The 19,238-nt window shown below is 46.5% G+C and overlaps 7 protein-coding genes across 7 annotated transcripts; 2 read left to right on the top strand and 5 right to left on the bottom strand.

The window, feature by feature from the left end:
- Positions 1-672: 672 nt before the first annotated feature.
- ANOM_005849 (telomere length and silencing 1 family protein) lies at positions 673-1,827 on the bottom strand (the record flags this gene model as incomplete). Its single annotated transcript, XM_015551106.1, has 1 exon — positions 673-1,827. The coding sequence occupies one exon, from the start codon at positions 1,825-1,827 to the stop codon at positions 673-675; it is 1,155 nt and encodes a 384-aa protein (XP_015406458.1).
- Positions 1,828-2,115: 288 nt separating this feature from the next.
- On the top strand, positions 2,116-3,838 carry ANOM_005850 (actin family protein; the record flags this gene model as incomplete). The annotated part of the gene is made up of 3 exons (XM_015551107.1): positions 2,116-2,262; positions 2,377-2,875; positions 2,948-3,838. Coding segments are annotated over 3 exons (1,461 nt in total), but the record flags the coding sequence as incomplete, so codon positions are not given.
- Positions 3,839-4,343: 505 nt separating this feature from the next.
- On the bottom strand, positions 4,344-6,341 carry ANOM_005851 (uncharacterized protein; the record flags this gene model as incomplete). The annotated part of the gene is made up of 3 exons (XM_015551108.1): positions 4,344-5,327; positions 5,399-5,984; positions 6,058-6,341. 3 exons carry the CDS (start codon positions 6,339-6,341, stop codon positions 4,344-4,346), a joined length of 1,854 nt encoding a protein of 617 aa, XP_015406452.1.
- Positions 6,342-8,248: 1,907 nt separating this feature from the next.
- Positions 8,249-9,634, bottom strand: ANOM_005852 (transcription factor domain-containing protein; the record flags this gene model as incomplete). Its single annotated transcript, XM_015551109.1, has 2 exons — positions 8,249-8,928; positions 9,016-9,634. 2 exons carry the CDS (start codon positions 9,632-9,634, stop codon positions 8,249-8,251), a joined length of 1,299 nt encoding a protein of 432 aa, XP_015406451.1.
- Positions 9,635-11,163: 1,529 nt separating this feature from the next.
- On the top strand, positions 11,164-12,634 carry ANOM_005853 (uracil-DNA glycosylase). The gene is made up of 3 exons (XM_015551110.1): positions 11,164-11,529; positions 11,585-12,044; positions 12,128-12,634. The coding sequence occupies exons 1-3, from the start codon at positions 11,168-11,170 to the stop codon at positions 12,422-12,424; spliced, it is 1,119 nt and encodes a 372-aa protein (XP_015406450.1). The 5' UTR covers positions 11,164-11,167; the 3' UTR covers positions 12,425-12,634.
- Positions 12,635-13,265: 631 nt separating this feature from the next.
- pdiA (protein disulfide isomerase PDI1) lies at positions 13,266-15,014 on the bottom strand (the record flags this gene model as incomplete). Its single annotated transcript, XM_015551111.1, has 4 exons — positions 13,266-13,617; positions 13,685-14,124; positions 14,206-14,584; positions 14,641-15,014. 4 exons carry the CDS (start codon positions 15,012-15,014, stop codon positions 13,266-13,268), a joined length of 1,545 nt encoding a protein of 514 aa, XP_015406457.1.
- A 2,249-nt stretch (positions 15,015-17,263) lies between these two features.
- ANOM_005855 (MFS transporter) lies at positions 17,264-19,165 on the bottom strand (the record flags this gene model as incomplete). Its single annotated transcript, XM_015551112.1, has 1 exon — positions 17,264-19,165. The coding sequence occupies one exon, from the start codon at positions 19,163-19,165 to the stop codon at positions 17,264-17,266; it is 1,902 nt and encodes a 633-aa protein (XP_015406456.1).
- Between the last annotated feature and the right edge of the window lie 73 nt (positions 19,166-19,238).

Here is a 19,238-nt window from a genome sequence, read left to right on the forward strand (position 1 = left end):
GGGGCACCTATGTAGGTATAGTAAACTCATTTCACAGTCAATTCAAAGTACTGGCCGAACACCAACTCGCATTGTCCTACTATTGAAACAATGCCAGAAAGTGAGAAACACTATGTAGAAAAACATTATAGCTTATACAGTTCACCTATTCAAGCAAGGTTAATAGCACTGTTGTTGCACACGCTGGGTTTTCGATTCAGAGACAGCAGAAATAGTCGCCACCCACTCTGACAGCCTTAGCAAGCTTCCTGCACGGGAATAGCTGAATGGAAGGTGGCAACAGCTTTCAAATATTCCTGACCCGTCAGGTATCCACTTCACTCAATTTGGAACATGGGACATTATCGTCGATGGGTAACTGAAATGTTTCCGTCCCGACGGTGGCTGTCATGGTAGAAATACCTGAGATACAGAGCAATGGCGGTAATTCAACAACTCCATACACCTATTTGTATCTGTGGAATAGGAAATACGCCAAACAAAGATAAGAACGGTGATGTTTCTGTTCGAATGAGACACAAGGAGAACCCACCGATTTGATCTCGCCCAGAATATCAATCATGCTGGAATATATCCAGGGTGTAAGCTGGCGCTACAGACGACAATATGTCGCAATAAGAATGAGGCTACCCAAGATTCAAATGAGTAGGGCAGGGAGGCTGTAATGGACATTCATTTACGTCCTTGCTTCTCTTGCATTTCCCGCATTGCAGCTCTAGCACTCCGGCTGCCTCCCAGCTTGGGACCCCGCGGTGCCTCAGTTTTCGCGGTCTTGGGATTTTTCACTCGCGTCACCCGACGACGTGACTGAATGGCATCAAGGAAGTCTCTTCGGAACTGTTCGGCGACTCTGTCATCAGCAGCTTGGTCGTCTCCTCCTGCCGCTGCTTCATATTCTGGTTCCTCGTATACATCCACTACAAGAAATAGTATTTTCTTTGTTAGAGCTTGGACATGCCTCAAAGTATTATGGGAAGTGTTGAAGAGCTTACGTTTGCTTTCGCGCAGAACTTCTTCGACGAGTCTGTCTCTTTCAATATCCTCACTGGTTCGTCGTTTCTGACGACGCCATAGTCTCTCGTCCTTTCCCACAGGGGCTGCTTTGAAGAGAGAGTCGTCATGTTTGAGATGCTCATATTCATCGTCTCCTGCTAACTTTCTTGTCGCTGCCTCTGTACGTGCGATATTCTGTAGCTTGGTCTCCTGGCCAAGATCGATCTCGTGTAGTTTACCTAAAGACGCTGGTTCACGTTGAGGAGGGTCGGTTGCGGGCCGGGCAGCACCAGTTTCGCCCACCAAAGAACGATCTGGATCATCTGCCGGGAAAGTGTGCCGGTGTCGCTTAGCCATTTCGGTCTCTATATAAGCCATCCTTATCTTGTTAGTCTCCATTGCAGACAATACGAGCCATAGAATAGGATATGATGTAAGATCGTACATATGTTTGTCAACATCCACCGTCTGTCCAGTATGTGCTGTAAATCGGTCACACATAGCTTGGATTCTCTGCGCCTCGAGATCTTCTACTGATTCCGTAGATACAGCAGCTCGCTTATCATTGTCTGCCGACTGTCGTGAGGTTGTAGAAAATTCAATGCCACCCTTGCGAAAGCGATGAAGACGCCGCAGACGAACAAGATCAGTAGGGTGCACGGTATCATTGTCTGCTTGGGACTGAGGGGTGGTGGGATTTGGGTCACGGTCATCCCTTCGATTTTCAATGCGAAAATCGTCTAGCGTGTCCTCAGGACGACGTCGCAAGAACTTTCTTTTCTTCACCGGTCGGAAGAGAGTCTCCGGAATCGAGGCAGTATCAGTGTCCATCATCGTTGTGATTTGGTGTATGACATCTACCTAGGACATTAGCAGCCAAGTGGATAGAAAAGAGAGTATAAGTATAATATGGGTCCTCCGCTATGGAAATGTACGCATAAGAGAAGCAAATCTGAATCGTTCGTAGTTGTGGGGATACGACCTAGTGGCAGCAGTATGTAGGTGATGAAGCACGCCCACCCAACCCAAGCCTTTTAAGTTTGGTTCCCGCACCGCAAAACACACCCACCCTCTATAAATCACCTCCATCACCACCCACGCTTTTGGCCGCACTGTTCACAGAGCTGCCTCGCTGGCCTTTGTCAGGACTATATTCCCTTCACTAGCTGTCATCTGGGTAATTTTTGCTACCGCTCGAATTGCGGTGCTTCTCTTTTGATTCCGCCATGAACCCATCCATTCCACCTTCGACTGCTGAATACGGTGGAGGTATGTCGTCTCTCGAAAATGCGTCGCGCAGTGGAAAGCTTTCCTATGTGCAAAACACAACATAGACTACGTCTTTTCAGAGCAGAGTAGGAACTGACAGCTCATTACGTACAGATGAGGTTTCGGCTATAGTACTTGATCCTGGGTTTTCGACAACGCGCGCCGGCTTTGCAGGCGAAGACACGCCAAAATCCCTGATTCCAACATACTATGGAAAATACACCTCCAACGGACAAGAAAGGCTGATTTTCAGTGATGACGTCTTTGTTACCCCGCGACCTAGCTTGTCCGTCCATAACCCAATGGGCCGAGATGGAATTGTGGAGGATTGGGACATGGCAGAGAAAGTGTGGGAGTATTCTTTTACATCGCGACTCACAGGTCCTAGGCCGGGAAATCCATTCCAAAATGGTTTGAATGATATTGCCGATGGAGAGCTTCCCACAGAGATGGAGGGGGTGGAAGCTGAGGAGAAGCCTCTCGCAGACAGTCCGCTCTTGATGTCAGAGTGTGGCTGGAACCCTACAAAAGCCCGTGAAAAGACCATCGAGATCGCTATGGAAAAATGGGGAACGCCGGCTTTCTATTTGGCAAGAAACGGCGTTCTGGCAGCGTATGTACCCCCCCTTCCCCTTCATCCTAAGCCGTCCGGCATACTGCTGCTCACACTTTAGTCCTCCTTCAGCTTCGCAGCCGGGAAAGCTTCTGCCCTTGTTGTTGATGTCGGTGCTTCCAATATCTCCATAACCCCAGTGCACGATGGAATGATTTTAAAACGTGGGGTTCAGCATTCCCCCCTAGGCGGCGACTACATCTCATCGCAAATCCGCGCTCTGTTTAAGACAAACACACCGCAACCTATTACCATCACCCCTCACTACCTGATTTCCTCAAAAACTGCTGTCGATGCAGGTCAACCCTCGCAGGCAAAGTACAAGACTTTCCCACCTGAAAAGGCACCGGACGGTTCGTACCGTACCCTGCTCGAAGAGCGAACCCTTTCCGAGTTCAAAGAGTGCGTGGTCCAGGTGTGGCCTGGACCCAACAAGCTCTCCGCAACGGGTCCGAACGGGGTCTCAAACGAGGAAGTCGCTAAAAGCAATCCTGGACGGCCATTCGAGTTCCCAGACGGTTACAACCAAGTATTCGGTCTTGATCGCTATAGAGTGGTGGAGTCCTTGTTTGATGCAAAAGCTGCGATCCCAGACCCGGAGTCGCCATTCCCGGCTCCAACACAGGCTCAGACTGTGCCTGAGTTGATCAAAAATGCACTCAACGGGGTTGACGTTGACATTCGCCCACATTTATTAGCTAATGTCGTCGTAACGGGTGCATCCAGTTTACTTCATGGTTTCACCGACCGCCTCAACCAAGAACTTATGCAGACTTACCCGGGACCGCGGGTCAGGATCTCCGCGCCAGGAAACACGGCCGAGCGAAAATTCGGGTCTTGGATTGGCGGAAGTATCCTTGCTAGCTTGGGGACCTTCCATCAAATGTGGATTTCGAAGAAGGAATACGAAGAACATGGCTCGACTATCGTCGAGAAGCGCTGCAAGTAATATTCTGCTTCTCCCATATTATGCCCGCACGAGATGTGGTTCGCTAGTTGGACTTTTGTGGTTTGGTGATTTGATTTCTTCTCGTCTCTAATCTGATTTTCATCTTCTTTGTTCTTTCTAGGCGTTCTTGTACTACTTTGATGGGTTGAGAAAAGACTTTTTCCATAGGACTATGATTGGAAAAGCAGCCGAATTTCTCTGTTGTTCTTTATCACATAGCTGTACGGGTATCGCCCAATAACGCAGTGTGCGGTTTGCGTCATTCTACGCTCTAACAGTCATTGGCCGCAAGACATCTGAAGCTGACTGCTCATTAATATCAAGTATATACTAAATTTGCCAATGAAAGAAAGAAATAAATAAATAAATGAAGTATCTCATCCCTTTCAGAACGAACAGCATGTTATAGAATGGTCACTTTGACAGTGCATTTCCTTTTAAGCCGTGCTCAGTTCCTCCGGTGGTTGGCGTGAGAGGCCAGCTTCTGCAATGACAGGTATTCGCACTCATGCCGTTTACCTATGTAGATGGTACAGAAGGTAGAGCCGTTACGGTTGACTGCGTGTCTGTCTTTGTTATATCGTTATCGTGATGATTGCTGACGCAACATCCTTCCTCCCCCGACAGTGTCATATGGACGGAAACAACGTGGATTCTAGGTGCAACATCACGTCTTGGGTTTAGTAAATATGTATTCTGTGATGGATATTCCTGTAACCAGGACAGTGATCTCTCCAAGTCACTGTCAAAAAGCTTTGTTTGAAGTTCTGTGGACGTATCATGTGTTGCTGGTGTCGCACGAAACTTGCTGCAAGGCTCATCCTTCCTTCTCTGCGGAGAATGATGGACGGCGCTCTCTTTCTGAATTGTGCCTTCCCAAGCGTCAATCACCCTATCGGACTTGAAATGATGCAAGAACTGGGTTAACATAGTTTCTCGTTTCGCTGATGCTTGGGCAGTATAAGGCCGGCTTGGCGGCGGTACAGGTGGTGGCCCTACTATATCTTGCTGCTCGTACTGCTGGCCTTTCTTCAGTCTCCAGAAGCCCTTTAACTGTTCCAGGGAAATGCTCCGAGACCTCAAACCCTTACAAGGAGCTGTAGCGGGTCGTGATTGTTTTAATCCAGTATTTTCACCTTCAAGCTTCTTACTGGTAGGTATAGCCCTTGAGAATCTCCTACTCAAGTTCCTTTGAATTCTCGGCACGAGCGTGGCTGGACTAGAGCCATCAGCGACAACATTCACACATTCCGCTCCACCTGGAATAGTGGTATGCTCTCGAAGATTCGGGGCACTCTTTCGCGTGACCCTGCGGCGTTCAACCTGCTTAGATATAGGTGCCTCGGGCCGGGCGTTTACTACATCTGGTAAAAATGGATCACTGGGCAATGGCTTTTCTAAGCTCGAGAGTTCTGGGAGCATGGTGGATTCATGCTTCTCGAATAATCGTTCTCTGATTGGCCTGTCTCGAGGCAGTGCAGTCGCAATCCGTACCAAGGACACCTGCTCTTTGTCAGGAATCTAACTCAGCTATGAGAAGGGGGAGGTGGAAGAATGGTCAGTCTTGTACTTACCGCCTCTTTTCTGCTCGCTACACCTACACGCCTTTGCAATTCGGTGATCGCCAGGCAGAGCTGGGACAATGCGGATTGGAGTGCAAACCCTTTACGGCGGAGTTTCGAGAAGGCTACATTCCAACCCTCCGTATTTGCTAGCATGGCTTTGTGAGTGGCGAACAAGTTACTAGGCAGTGGTCCATGCTCTTCTGCAGACTGTTTCAAATATCGCCACAAAACCCCAATCGCTTCCTTTCCCTTCTGCATATCTTTCAGTGCGTCTTCAATGGCGGTAGTGAATCGTTCGATGGCATGTTCGATTTTTTGATTATAGTCAATCATGGTTAGGCGGAAGTTGCGGTCTTGTAACATCCCATCAAAAGCCTCTAGGTTCTGAAGGGGAAGATTAAGGTATTGAATTCGTGTGCGCACATCAACCTGAATTAGAAGGAAGTCTTCTGTAGTTCTTCCAAGAAATCCATCTAACTCATCTACATGACTTTGAAGGATCCTCAAAACTTCAAAGTCTGACTTAGCGAGGCTCTTAACTAGAAGGTGAATGCCGAAGGACATTTGAGCGACAAGCTTCCAAAACGGATGATACCTAATATCGGTCAGTTTGTACGTTTATCAGAAAACAAGGGGTTGTGCTTTATGAAGGCGTGTTGATTTCTTACCTTTCTCCGAGCCCTTGGCGCCATTTCCGTCCACACAGTCGTTGATATTCGATGCTCTCTAGCAGGTCTCTACGCCGGGATTGTGCATCAAGCCCAACCAACCGTTCACTTTTAGTGCCTTCGTAGGCTTCAACAATTGATTCCTCGAAAGGTCCTTGTAGTTGGGGAATTGGATGGATCGGTGCTCGACTAATGTCTTTGCTATAGTCTGACTTATGTTTTGCCCTTATATCTGCATCGGTGGCGGTAGTCCGTTGCTGTTGAGATTTGGAAATGAGAGCCATGAATGCTAAGGTAGCCTCCAGCAGAGACTCCACGGGCACGATTAGCCGCCAAGCTCTTTATTCTTTCCGGTCGTATTCTGGCGTGGGTGGGCTCCGGGAAATTTGTGTGTTTCTATCTGCACATGATACCACAAGCAGCACACTGAGCCACTTCTCTATTGGGTGAAAGACCGGATTTTCCATGCCATATTCACACATTCAAGCTCCAGGGCGCTTTACAGTCGCAAAAGAAGGTGTTTTCATGACCAGAAACAATCTTAAAAGGGGAAGAAAAGAAGAGAGAGCAGACGCCAGGGATTGTATAAAAGCAACCGGGGTCACTGAGTGCAATTAATCCAAGTAAGCGATATATATAGGCCCTGGTAATACACCTCGCCAGCTAGGAGCTGGGTGCAAATCAACTTTCTCCGCGGATTCCTCAGACGTATGTAATGTGAGGTGTGACGAACACAGTGAGTTGGAGAGTATTGAACTAATGCATGATAATACTAGTATATAGTACTTCGCCCGCGCAATAAGTAGGAAGTAGCAAGTCAAACAGCACAGGACAAGATAAAGATTGTGCTTTGAAATAGTGGCATTGGAGATCAAAGAATGAAGAGCAAAAAGGAGAAAATTAAATTAGATTATTAACCATGAATAGGTGGGGATTTAAAATAAAGAGGGTAATGTGCTGCCTGTGCAAGCCTGCCAGAGCTGTTCCTACAGGTGGGTAACGAGGTGGATTTCCAGGGGAAGGACCCAATCAAATGCCATGGCAATAATCTTTGGTACCACCTTTACTCCCTTTTCCTCCACTAGTAGACTGCTATACTCCGGAGTATATTTGATTTCATGGAATGCCAGACCAGGAGATCCATGGAGTAAACGTATAACCAGTTACTCCGTACTCTTGACTAATAAGGGTCAGCGGCAAATTGACATGAGAGCTTTTCTCTCTCCTTTCTTCCCCTCTCGTTTTTTACGGATGCGAAGGAGAAACCCCTACTATTATTAAACACTTATTATAACTAACATTTGCTCATTGCCATCACCATTTAAAAAGGCTCCGCTGGGTAAGAGTGATCCAGAGAGCTGGCGCGTAGTGACTAGGACTTCGAGACTTCGAGAGGGGCGGGAGAAGATTAAATATTGGATAGGTAGCGGTGATAAAAGAAACATAAATGTGTACCTACTTATAGTAATACTGCTATCTTTGCCTTATTACTTGAAAAGGGCCGATAAAGATTGACTGTAGACGACAAAAGGCGGAGCCACAACCTTGACCACATCATCACTGTTTATGAATTATCCATGATGCCAGAATATTTCTATATGTTAAATTCCCCACCTTAAGCTCAAAGATTGCCTCTGTGAAAATCATGAAGCAATATCTAATGGAAGTATTAATCGCCAGAACCCTGAGTAAGTCAATTAGTCCTCTTTCGACCTTTAATCCTGGGTTCCGACTCCCGACGCCGTATGCCCAAGAAGTGTTTGTTATTCAACTGCCGTCGACCCGCACTATGATTCGTGTTTGAACTGGGTGACTTGCCGACCGGGATCACCAATCATGGATGTCCGATAATTTTATGGACAGTGCATGGAGTAGAGACATTGGGATTCAACAGCAAGGGATTTGATGGCCTCTTTGAGATTTTGTCTAAGATAAGGCAGTGCAAAGAGAAGTCCGTACGTGGATAGGCAAACACAACCTGTCGCTGGGAAACATTGAAAACTCAAGGGAAGCCTCAGATCTAAGCGCTAATGACGATCGGCATTGCCTTTTATCCAAAAGTCTTTCCCGCGAATGAGAAATCGCAGAATGGTCCATCCGGCAAATCTCCCTAAGACAGGTACTATTGGTGCCACCCTTTCCACATCCTTTCCTTACAGAGCAGTAACATCACGTTCCTGTATGCTACTCGTCAGGGTAAGAAAACCGGGTCCCAGAAGTTTGTAGGTAACGACAAATCCAAAAAGTCACCAAAAAGCACGTCAATATCGGCGAGACCATCGGTCTCACAAACTTGCATATTATTTTCTGGAGGGTCTAGTGATCCCTGAGTTGGGGAAGCTTGCTTGGTAGCAGACAGGTCATTGAATGGATAGTCATCGCTCTGATAAGATGGGAGATGTAAGACAGGCTCAGCGCTTTGCGCGCTTGTAGAGTTAATGAGCATGTTGCCGGGCGCTGGCGGCTGGGTAGAAGCTTGGCTGGGTTTGTGAGAACCAAGATTTAACCCATCAATCTGGTGTAGGGCCTTTCGCCCTAACCGTGCCATTGCTTCTGCAGAACACCAGGAAATCCCTAGGGCTTCTAGAAGCGTACAGCAAGCTTCCAAGCTAGCTTTGGCACGATCAGAATGGGTGATAAGTTTGCTCGAGCGGAACTGTTGATACGACACGCCCATAGATAGTGTGAGCGCATACGGAACAATGGGAATTGCAGGGAGGTCCTGGGAGCATTCGGTAGCTACGATGGAGTGTATTCGAATAGCAGAAAGACCTTGCCGTATATACGAAGATTTGGAACCATCAGGGCGACCGGTCAATTTGTATCTGCATGAAAGAATGGCAACGGCGTGGTAGAAAAGCTCGAGGAAGCCTAAGTTCTCATTTAGCTTAGTGGGCAAGAAAATAAACAATAATGGGCTGGCCGAAAGGACTAAGCTTGACCAAAATTAACACCCACCAAGAGTAGTAAAGTCCAGATCCTCGCGCACATCGTCGCCCATAATTTCTTCGAAAGTCGGAAACCCGGCCTCCCACCCGACCGTATGATCTGAAGTTGGCCTATAGAATGAAATCACATGGGCGAGTAAATCTGAAATTGCAAACCAAGCATCAAATGCAGTCCTCGCATGGGAGGGCTTTAACCCGGGCTTCTTGATACCAATGTCACGGTCTGCAAAGAGAACAGGGCGACCGCCTATGCAAGCATGCATCTTGTCTAACGTCCACAAGCACCAAAAAAGGCCCGTTGAGGAATCCCCTGGTATTTGACCAGGACGGTCTAGATGCAGGCCGACCGTCTGAGCCTGGTGAATCGCCTGACAAAGATGCATGGAAGCGGCTTCTGCCCCTTCATGGCCCTCACAATGCAAGGACATCAGCGCTAAGGTGCGGATACGAGTAATTCGATCGGTTTCAAGCCCTTCATGGAGGGAGACTACAAGGCCTCTGTACAATTCAGAGCAGAACTGGCGTGGCGTCATGACAGGGCCACTTGTAGCCAGTCGAAGCCAAGGATAGGCTGTTCGGTCTTTCGCAGCAACAAGGCATATAGCCCTTTCTAGAAACACTGATGTCATTTCTTTAGAGTAGGCAGGCAAGAATGAATCCTTATCGACAAGTGGTAAAATATGATTGACCCTGGAGAAATAAATGGGAATCAAGTGATCTCGTGTCGGAAGAGGGAGACGCTCACAAGCTTTCAAGGCAGTTGCATACCGCTGGTGTAATAGTTTTGCAACAGATTGTGGACCGAGAGGTTCATATGGATTTCCTGGGGCAGCAGCAGCTGTTCCTCGGTCTTTTGCATTGCTGCAGGTAGCTGGTGAGCTGATCCAAAGTCCGATCCGGTCTCGAAGCTGACTTTGGCATGAAGCATCCAGTCTTTCCCGAATCACAGCTTCCGGATTAAGATCTCCCACAAAACGCTCCGTCTGGGGGAAGTCAGGAGAAATAGGGCGAAATTCCCTTGGATTGACCTGTATCCCAGTTGTCGGTGGATTAATTGATGAGTGTTTTGTGACGTCAGGTTCATTTTGATCGATCACACACGTAGGCTTATATTGGTCTTGGGGTTGGGCATTGTATGCACCTAAATGACGACAGCGTTTCTTTTTACATAATTAGTTGAACCCAGTTTCACCTTTTGATCGACTGGCCTCACATGCCGCAAAACCCATACAGACGCACCTTTCTTCTTTGGCAATGGGCACATGCCTCAAGGCTCTGGTGCGACGCCGCGACTGAGGTATGTCAGCAAGCCACGTCAGTTCCATTTCATTAGGTTATTGATATATATTGAAGATTTCAAATATGTAAATACAACGACTCCATGAAGTGGTATGTGGTGTGTTATGTAGAGTGATGATGATATGCAGAGTAGTAGCCATTGCGCTTTCATTCCGATGATTGGTTCGAAATGATTTTAGGTCAAAGTCTGTCTAGGTAGATAGTGGGCACCTCAGGCTGCGAGACTAGGTATCCAAAAGAGGTTAGTCACTATGCTTGGTCTGGGACGCAGTACTACTAGTGGTAACAACTACGGGACCGAATACTCAATCCAAATGCACACCAGACTCTATAATTACTACTCAATATGTGCGGAGAATCTACCGTAGTTCTCGTATTATCTGATCAATCCTACTAGCTACCAGTGCTACCCCAATTTTGATTAGGTAGGTTTCAAGAATATTCAGTCCGGTAGTAATGTATTTACTTTAAGGGTGTATCCAATTCCAATACTCCGTACTAGTAGTACATGTAATGTACGGAGTATTGTTGTCAAAATACTACCCGTGGACTAATTCAGCACTAGTTAGCTCTTTTACCACGTCGAGAATAGATTATCATCACGCGTCAGTACACGCGATCTTTGACGCGTTGCGTGCACATTGTTGGTTAAACCACTGGCAGTCCATCATACTCCAGCTCTATATCCTGCGAGCATGCAACGGTGTCTCATATTAAGTGAGTCTTTTGTCTGATTGATGTTACTGTTGTTGTAATCACCCTCTCCAATTATTATCGCTCGACTCCCTAGGCACAATTGTTCTCGTTTTTTCTCCCAAGGACGAGTCGATTCCCACACACACACACACACACACACACACAACATGTCCAGTCCAGGAGGCCAGAAGCGCAGTGCTAATCATTTGACTACCTCTCCCGTCGATGCGAAGAAGCCCAAGAAGGGTAGTATTACTTCCTTTTTCGGTCCTCCCAAGGCTAAAACTGTTGAACCTAAATCAACATCATCTCGCTCGTCCAGCTTTAATAAACAAGGATGGGTAACGTCGTTGACCTCGGAACAAAGGGAGCTCCTGCAGCTTGAGATCGACACATTGGATGAAAGTTGGCTGGCTCAGCTGAAAGAGGAATTGGTGGCACCCGAGTTTCTAGCGTTGAAACGTTTCCTCCAAAAGGAAAAGCAGTCGGGGGTCAAAATATTCCCCCCGGAGAACGAGATATACTCTTGGTACAGTGCCGGGATGGTCTCTTCAAGCGGTACAAGTATACTTACGCTGCTCTAGGTCTCGACATACACCCCTTCACAAGGTGAAGGTAGTGATTGTCGGACAAGATCCCTATCACAATCATAACCAGGCTCATGGCTTAGCATTCTCAGTCCGACCTCCGACTCCAGCCCCTCCCTCTCTAGTCAACATCTACACAGGTATCAAAAATGACTATCCCTCCTTTCAACGACCACCTAACAAAGGAGGGCTTCTGACACCATGGGCTGAGCGTGGAGTATTGCTTCTTAATACTTGTCTAACAGTTCGTGCACATCAAGCTGCTAGTCATTCAAACAAAGGATGGGAACGTTTTACACAGAAAGTAATTGACATTGTAGCCAGAGTGCGATCTCACGGAGTTGTCTTTCTTGCATGGGGTACACCGGCGGGGAAGCGTGTGGCAGGTATTAACCGACAGAAGCATTCTGTACTTCAATCAGTTCATCCTAGCCCACTCAGTGCATCCAGGGGCTTTGTGAGTATAAACAACTCATATCTTTTGTGTGGCATTAGCTCCACACTTCTCTCTGAGTACAACTGACGATGTTTTGTAATTAGTTCACCAATGGACATTTTAAAAAGTGCAACGAGTGGCTGGCTGAACGTTACGGTCCAGACGAGGTCATTGATTGGAGCCTGACTTCAGGAACAAAGACTACCAGCCCCCTCGGCACTATTCAAAGTCCTTCAGCCTCTGTTGACAAACTAGCATACTCTGGGGCAAAGCGATCTAAATCACAAGCCGCAGAGTTGGCTGACGTGGTCACACAGCCCTTGGAGCTCCAGGATACAGATGAGTTTGATGATGATACCGATGCTCTCGAAGCTCTAGCAGCCACAGAGACAGCAAGCTAAATATGCGGTCTAACTCGAACCATGCCAGCTTTGGCGTTTTTGTTCTGCCTATTGGGAATATGGTACAATTTAAGTGAGGTCATAATCAACGCTCTTCGGCATCGCTTGGGGTTGTTATGAATGAATGTATGTTGTTAGGTCTCGACATCCTAGATTCAAAATTTGCACCTTCAAGGCTCTCCCTTTCTTTCTCTTTGGCGTGCTATATAGCTCGGAGGCCTTATATCGTACACCTCAATCGTGAGGCAATCTTGCTACCTCCCCCAAAAATCCTGATTATCATTCTCTGAGGTAGTATCTGGGACCTGGAGAGACACTGGAATTTCAACGCAAATAACTAATATTGGTGAGCCCTGAACCTTTCTTTCTAATGCTCACCAGTCTTACTGGAAAGTACCCCTTGGCCATTAAGAATTAGCATGCAAGCTAAGCACAGTGAAATACAGCTCATCGGTTCTAGAATTTTAGTGGGCGGTGATAACTAGTAAATTTGGGAGTATTAGGTAGCCTAAAAAGCTGCTATACTCAGCTCGTACGGTATGGTAGTGCCTAGTATGGTGATTTACAGTCTCTGAAGCTAACGTTGAGGTCATGCGTTAGGGATGCAGAACTAACGAATTGCTTCCCCAGCTTTATCTAAGGGTAGATATGAGGTTCAAAGATATACCCAAATATTGTGCCAAGAAGACCTTTAAGCATGGTTGAGCTGCAAGCCCCGAAGAAGCTTGTGCGTAGGATGTAACAGCAAAGTACATAAGACGAAAGTAGCTGTAATTGCTCAAGTTGCTGGTAGAAGACAGGAACTCATGAATATGAATAAAACTATCAAGCCAAATGGAGTTTACAATTCATCATGCTCAGGCTTGTCATCGCCAGGAGCAGGGGTTTCAGTCTCGTCAGAGGCGGTCCTAGTCTCTGTGACATCACCACTCTCTTCTTCTTTCTTCGAATCAACTTCAAGAGCATCAACCTTATGCTTGCCATTCTCCTTGACAAAGTTCGCGAGATCCTCCACAGTGCGAGAGCCTTCATATTCAACAGGGGAGTCCTTACTGCCGGCAGGGTAGAGCTTAATGGTGGGGAAGCCTGTAATGGAGTCGGGGACATCGTTGGCTGTTGCGTCAATTTTGGCGATGGTAACTTCAGGGATATCCTTGTAAAGGCCTGCAAGTTCCTCATACTTCGGGGCAAGGCTACTCAAATTTGATTAGGTATTCCCAATAGAGAGCAGATAAAATTCGTGGAGGGGGAAGAACTTACGCTTTGCAGTGTCCGCACCATGGTGCATAAAATTCCAGAAGGACATCCTTGTCATTGTCAAGGACGAGATCCTTATATGAATGCGCCACAACAACAGTAACCGGGCCTTCCTGAGCCTCAGGAATAGCCTCCGACTTGATGCTTGGCTCGACTTTATCATCAAGAACGTCTTGGATGAATTTACCGATATCCTTGGCCTTCACTTCTTTCGATTGGTCGTAAGGATACTTGGCGTTCTTTTCAGGGTCTTGAATAGCGAATGCAGGGAACTTGGAGGGGTCAAGGTTGAGGTTGCCGGCGTGAGCGCCGTACAACTTGGCGTCAATGGTGACAATATTAATAGAACCCTTATGCTTCTCGGCGATGGACTTAAACTCCTCGGTGAACTTCTCACGCTCTTCTTTGGTTTCGGCGAAAATGTATGCTAGTGGAATGCCAGCCTTCACCAAACTCATGTCAGAAACTCATGATTATTCATAACATGTTGTGAAGCGAGATTGAGGTTGTGCTTTGTGACATACCGTTATATATCCAGAGTAAGTCTCTGGGCCCAGCTCACCCACCAAAGGAGTACTGGCAGTCTTAACCCAACTGAGAAGGGCATCCTGCTCAATCTCCCCATCATAGGTAGCCTTTTTCTCATCGAAGTCTTTGTAGAGAACAACCGAAGGTTGCTTAACACCCTCTGTCTTAGCGACAGATGCATCACTTGTGGCGGCGAAGAGATAATTGTCTCTTTGAGATTCGGCAAAGCTAGTGAATATTTCATTGGCAGCCTGGTCGTCAGACGCGATATAACCAATAACAACAATCTTGTCCATAGTCTTGATCTCTTCAAGATTTTCTGGGGTAACGGGGGACACAGCAGGGAGTGACTGCTTAACCATGTATGAAACAATCCTATGAAACTAGTGTCAATAATATTCGAGCAAGGCTGTCAAACAGGTGACACTTACGCCTCGGTCTGACGAGCTCCCTGATAAGGCTTAACAGAGTCAAGGCCACGGAAAATCTTAAGCGTGGGGTAGCCTTCGACACCTTGATCCCTACAAAGAGCCTCTTCCTCAGTGCAGTCCACTTTGACAAGCGGGATGTTCTTTTCCTTTAACTCAGTGGCGGCCTGCTCATATTTCGGAGCAAGAGCCTTACAGTGGCCACACCAGGGGGCAAAAAACTCAGCCAAAACTAAGTCATGCTCCTTGACGAAAGTCTCGAAAGTGTCCCCGGTGAGCGAGACCACATCGGAGGGAGCTTCGGTTGTCGCATCGGCAGCAGAAGCTACAGCAGAAGCGCCTAAGAGGCTCAAAATCCAAGGTGCGAACGACCGCATGGTATCGTGACGTTATCAAGTGCGATGATCTCCGAAGGTTAACGTGCTGTACTGTCTATGTGGACAACAGAGTATGAAGAATACTAGTAGTACCTTTGAAAGAAGACAGCAAGTGACGTCTACACTTCCTAATCTTCCTCGGGAAGAGGACAACGAATAGAGGGGTATTTTTAATTAATCAAGAGGCCAGGGGGGTTAAGAAGGAGAAAGATGGGAATGACTGGGAAGTGAATAGGCAAAGGCGAGTTAAGTAGTGAGCTTGGTATGGGAAGGAGTTAAGGACAGTTTGTTCTTTCTGTAGTCAGCTGGTGCCTGGGCAACATGACTGGTCTGCTGGGCCCGCCTCGTATGGACACACAGCAAGGGACTAGCTGTACTGCGTAAGAAGTTCAGGTACCACCCTAACTCCTACTAGCTTCGGGAAGCGCCCCATAGTGCAGCGGCACCTCAATAGTGGCCCGCTGGGCACTTGGGGGCGCCACTTCTGGGTATTCACCAATATCACCTAGCCTCGAGGGTCTCCCCCATAAATCCCCTAAACTTTACTTGGGTGTTTCTTTATTGTCATTAAAAATACGTAGAAGATTTCAGGTCATATTGGTTTGCTGCTGACTTATAAAGTAAGATACTAGCTAATTAACAAGTGAAACATAGAGTTATTGCTTTCTTATTCTGTATATGTCTAGTGTCCTACTAGTAGTAAGGGAAGGGAGTAAACTTACGGCCATTCCTCAACTGCTGATTTATGTAGTGAGTGGAATGCTTGGAAGTGGGGATATGCTTCAGCTTCAAGATGATCGCTCGGTGCACCCAGATGGCTCTCTAAAATTGATACATATATGTATGCACTGTAGTACTGTGTACATACTCAGGACTAGTTCAAACACTACCTTCTTGTAGTAAGGCAAATAATGTTTCTAGTCAAAGATTGCAACACTCGAATTTTGATAAAGAATTTGTAATCTTGAGATCTATTTTATTTTATCACCATGAATCTATATAGGCTGATAGTAAATATATATAAAATGAAATATATAATAATTATATTTATACGTTTTGTGTAAAAAAAGGTTAGAGATAAGATAATTCTTGTACTGGCGGTACATGAGCTATATTGGTGCGATCCAGAATGCTTAAACATACCAAGTTTGGTGCATTTTGGGCTTTGTTGCAATACTTTTGACACAGTATTTTGATAATGTTAACTTAGGTTTATAATGAAAGTGAAATAATCAACTTTTATGCTCATATCTTTTTCTACATACGCACCTCACATTTAAGTTGGGCCAATAACCAACTGCAGGATATATAGGCTGTACAGAGTAATAAGCAATAAGTAGACATGCAACATGCACTCGGATACAGATAGTTCTATCCTGTAATTTTGTCATGTTGATCAACTGTTGAAGATAAATTTATCATCTACTTTGCTGCCTTCCTTTCCCATGGACCATTGTATCTTACTAGTATGTTGTTTTCTGTTTCAACCCCAGTGCTCTATGCCTGTGTAATCCCTTTAATATCTCCCACCACCCACAATCTCCCAGTAAACAAAACGAAGTGAGACAAAGCAGACTTAAGTATCTGGATTTGTAATAACCAATACCGTACTCGTCGATCACAGTCCAAGGAAAAGCAGCGTTTAAGATCCTCTTCATATTAGATAGTTGCATCAAGGCTATGTGATCTTGTTTTTGATCTACAACCCAAGCAATGGTTTGTTTTCCGGAGAGGGGGAAGTGGATTGGATAAATACTACTACTTAGTGCCTATCTACCAGCATTTACCTAAGGCTCGATAGCTTCAATCTTTGCCCACTATTACCTAGCGGACTCCGTAGCTTCCATTCTGGTTTCCACGAACCATGTATAGCATATCCCAATTGTAGCGTACGAGTATACTCCGGAGTAATTATATCGTACATTGGCTCTGTATGAAATACTACACACCAAAGAACGTTTTGTGTTGATCCAATAACGAGTGTTTATAACACCGCTACCTCCAGCTTCTGCCCCATGCCTGTGGCAAAAGAAAACCCACTCGTCTGTACTCCTACAACATACTAATTACGTTACGGGACAACCTATGAATATGATCCTGTACTATTGTTGGCACTCTAAAACAGCAGGGAAATAAGTAAGAACGGAAACAACAGCACAATTCCCTTGTCTATTCGACCCGTATGACTCCGGTCATACTTAACCACATGCTGGTGTAGTACCGTGTAGGAAGGCAGCCGATTATAATCATCACTCACTCCGCGCTACAGCACTTTCACTATCGTTTCGACCGCACGGCACTGCTCCATAGATAGGCGCATTGAGTTTTTGGCTACTTTCCAATTCTGCTGACAATGCAAGAGCGTCCCTTTTTCCTCGGTCAACATCCACAAGGAGCATGAGCGGTAGTGGGAGCAGTATCAGAACGGCAAGAAAGACAAATGCAGGCCTAATCTCCCCATAGCGGTCTGTGACTATGCCAACGACAGCTGGGCCAAAGATGCTCGAGCCCTTGTCGGTGATAGCATACAGGGCGTAAAAGGCTGCCTCGTACCCAGGGGGTATCAGCTCCCCAAAAAAGCTTCGGCAATATGAAGATAGCCCACCCATAACCAGACCGTAAACGATGCTGAGGGGGAACATTTCCCATGGTTGCTGGAGGCCAAGATATCCCAAATCTCTAATTGCTGGAATAAACCCAAGAAGGCCATAGAGTGGTACAAATTCGAATAAGATAATGCATGCAATAATAGTCTGTGATGCGCGAAGATTAAGCAACCGTGATATGTAGCTCCAGGAAAACGCACCAAAGACTCCAGCAAGCATTGCAACAACGTTGATCATACCCAATGCGGCAGGCTGCATGTCCAGCTGAGTTTTAGCAAAAAGAACGGCCGTGCCACTGACAGTAGCAATTCCATCGCTTAAAAGAAACCACGATGCAAGGAATAACAGGATATCTTTCAGGCGTCGTGTCCGAACCACTGTACGACCCAGTGACTTCCAAGCATGAATGATGTAGCCAGGCCATGAGTGGTATTGTTTCCCGTCTTGAGCACATGATAGTGGCGGACCAGGACGAGGCCGTAGCCAAAGCGCTGCAGGAATCGTAAAAATAATCCACCACAGTCCTATCACAAAGAGGACAAGTCGCAAAGAGAACGTTGTTTGATGAGTGCTGATGATAAGTAAAATGCAAACTATCTGTAATAATACAGCGCCGATATAACCAATTCCAATTCCATATGAAGATATTCTCGTGGAGAGTTCCAACTCTCGTGATGTATCTGCGAGAGACACACGGGCTGAATTTTCTGTGGCCGTTCCATTATGAACATGAACGGAGCGAAGTAATGGCGTCGTGAGGTCATCCACATCGTGGGAGGTGTTACTCGAGGCATTGTCTCCCATTGCGCCCTGACTGGATACTTCACCACTGCCCCTAAGTAAAGATGGATGGTAGCGAACTAGAAGCGGTAGGAACGAATTCAAGAGTACAAAGGACGCTCCAAAACAGGTATTTGCTATAATTGCAAAAAGAGCCCCAAGGAGATAGAGCTTTGGTACAACTGAGAGAAATAACATTGTAGAAATGGAGCCAACGAGAGCGAACGTCAACAAGAAGACTTTTCGGTAAGTCCCATGGTCTGCAGCACCCGACATGGATATGATCAAAACGGCTTGAACCAAGACACTCACTGAGAATGTATACATGGCGAAGCTAGCAGTATTAACCTCTATGCCAAAAATGTAAACAACACACTGGCTTGCACCAGGTACATCTCGGCCCTGGTGCGATGTATTGAGAAGGGTTTGGCCTAATACCTCATGTGGCGATAACTGCTGTGGAGCTTTCCAGGTTGTCCGACATGGAGTTACTTTATCTGAAAAAAGGACGCCGCGATCTCGGGCCATTTGCTCTAGCGTAATAGGGAGGAACGAGCCTAGACCATAGACACAGATTAGACGAGCCACAAAGAAAGGTGAATCTAGTTGGATACGTTGCTCGGCATCGTACATACCCATGGCGCATACTGTGAATACTTCGGCTGCCCAGCTATAGCTATACCACCCAGCAAGCTCCCTCTTACTTGTCGGGCGCGTATCATCGCCTGGGTACTGCGGAGGCGATAGTCCTTCATCTCCCTGCATACTGCTTCTGGAATATGTCATGGACATTCATATCCTAAGGACGCAAAAGTGTACTGGTACTCGGAGAGGGGCC

This window comes from Aspergillus nomiae (assembly GCF_001204775.2).
Source record: "Aspergillus nomiae NRRL 13137 chromosome Unknown contig00153, whole genome shotgun sequence".
NCBI lineage: Eukaryota > Fungi > Ascomycota > Eurotiomycetes > Eurotiales > Aspergillaceae > Aspergillus > Aspergillus nomiae.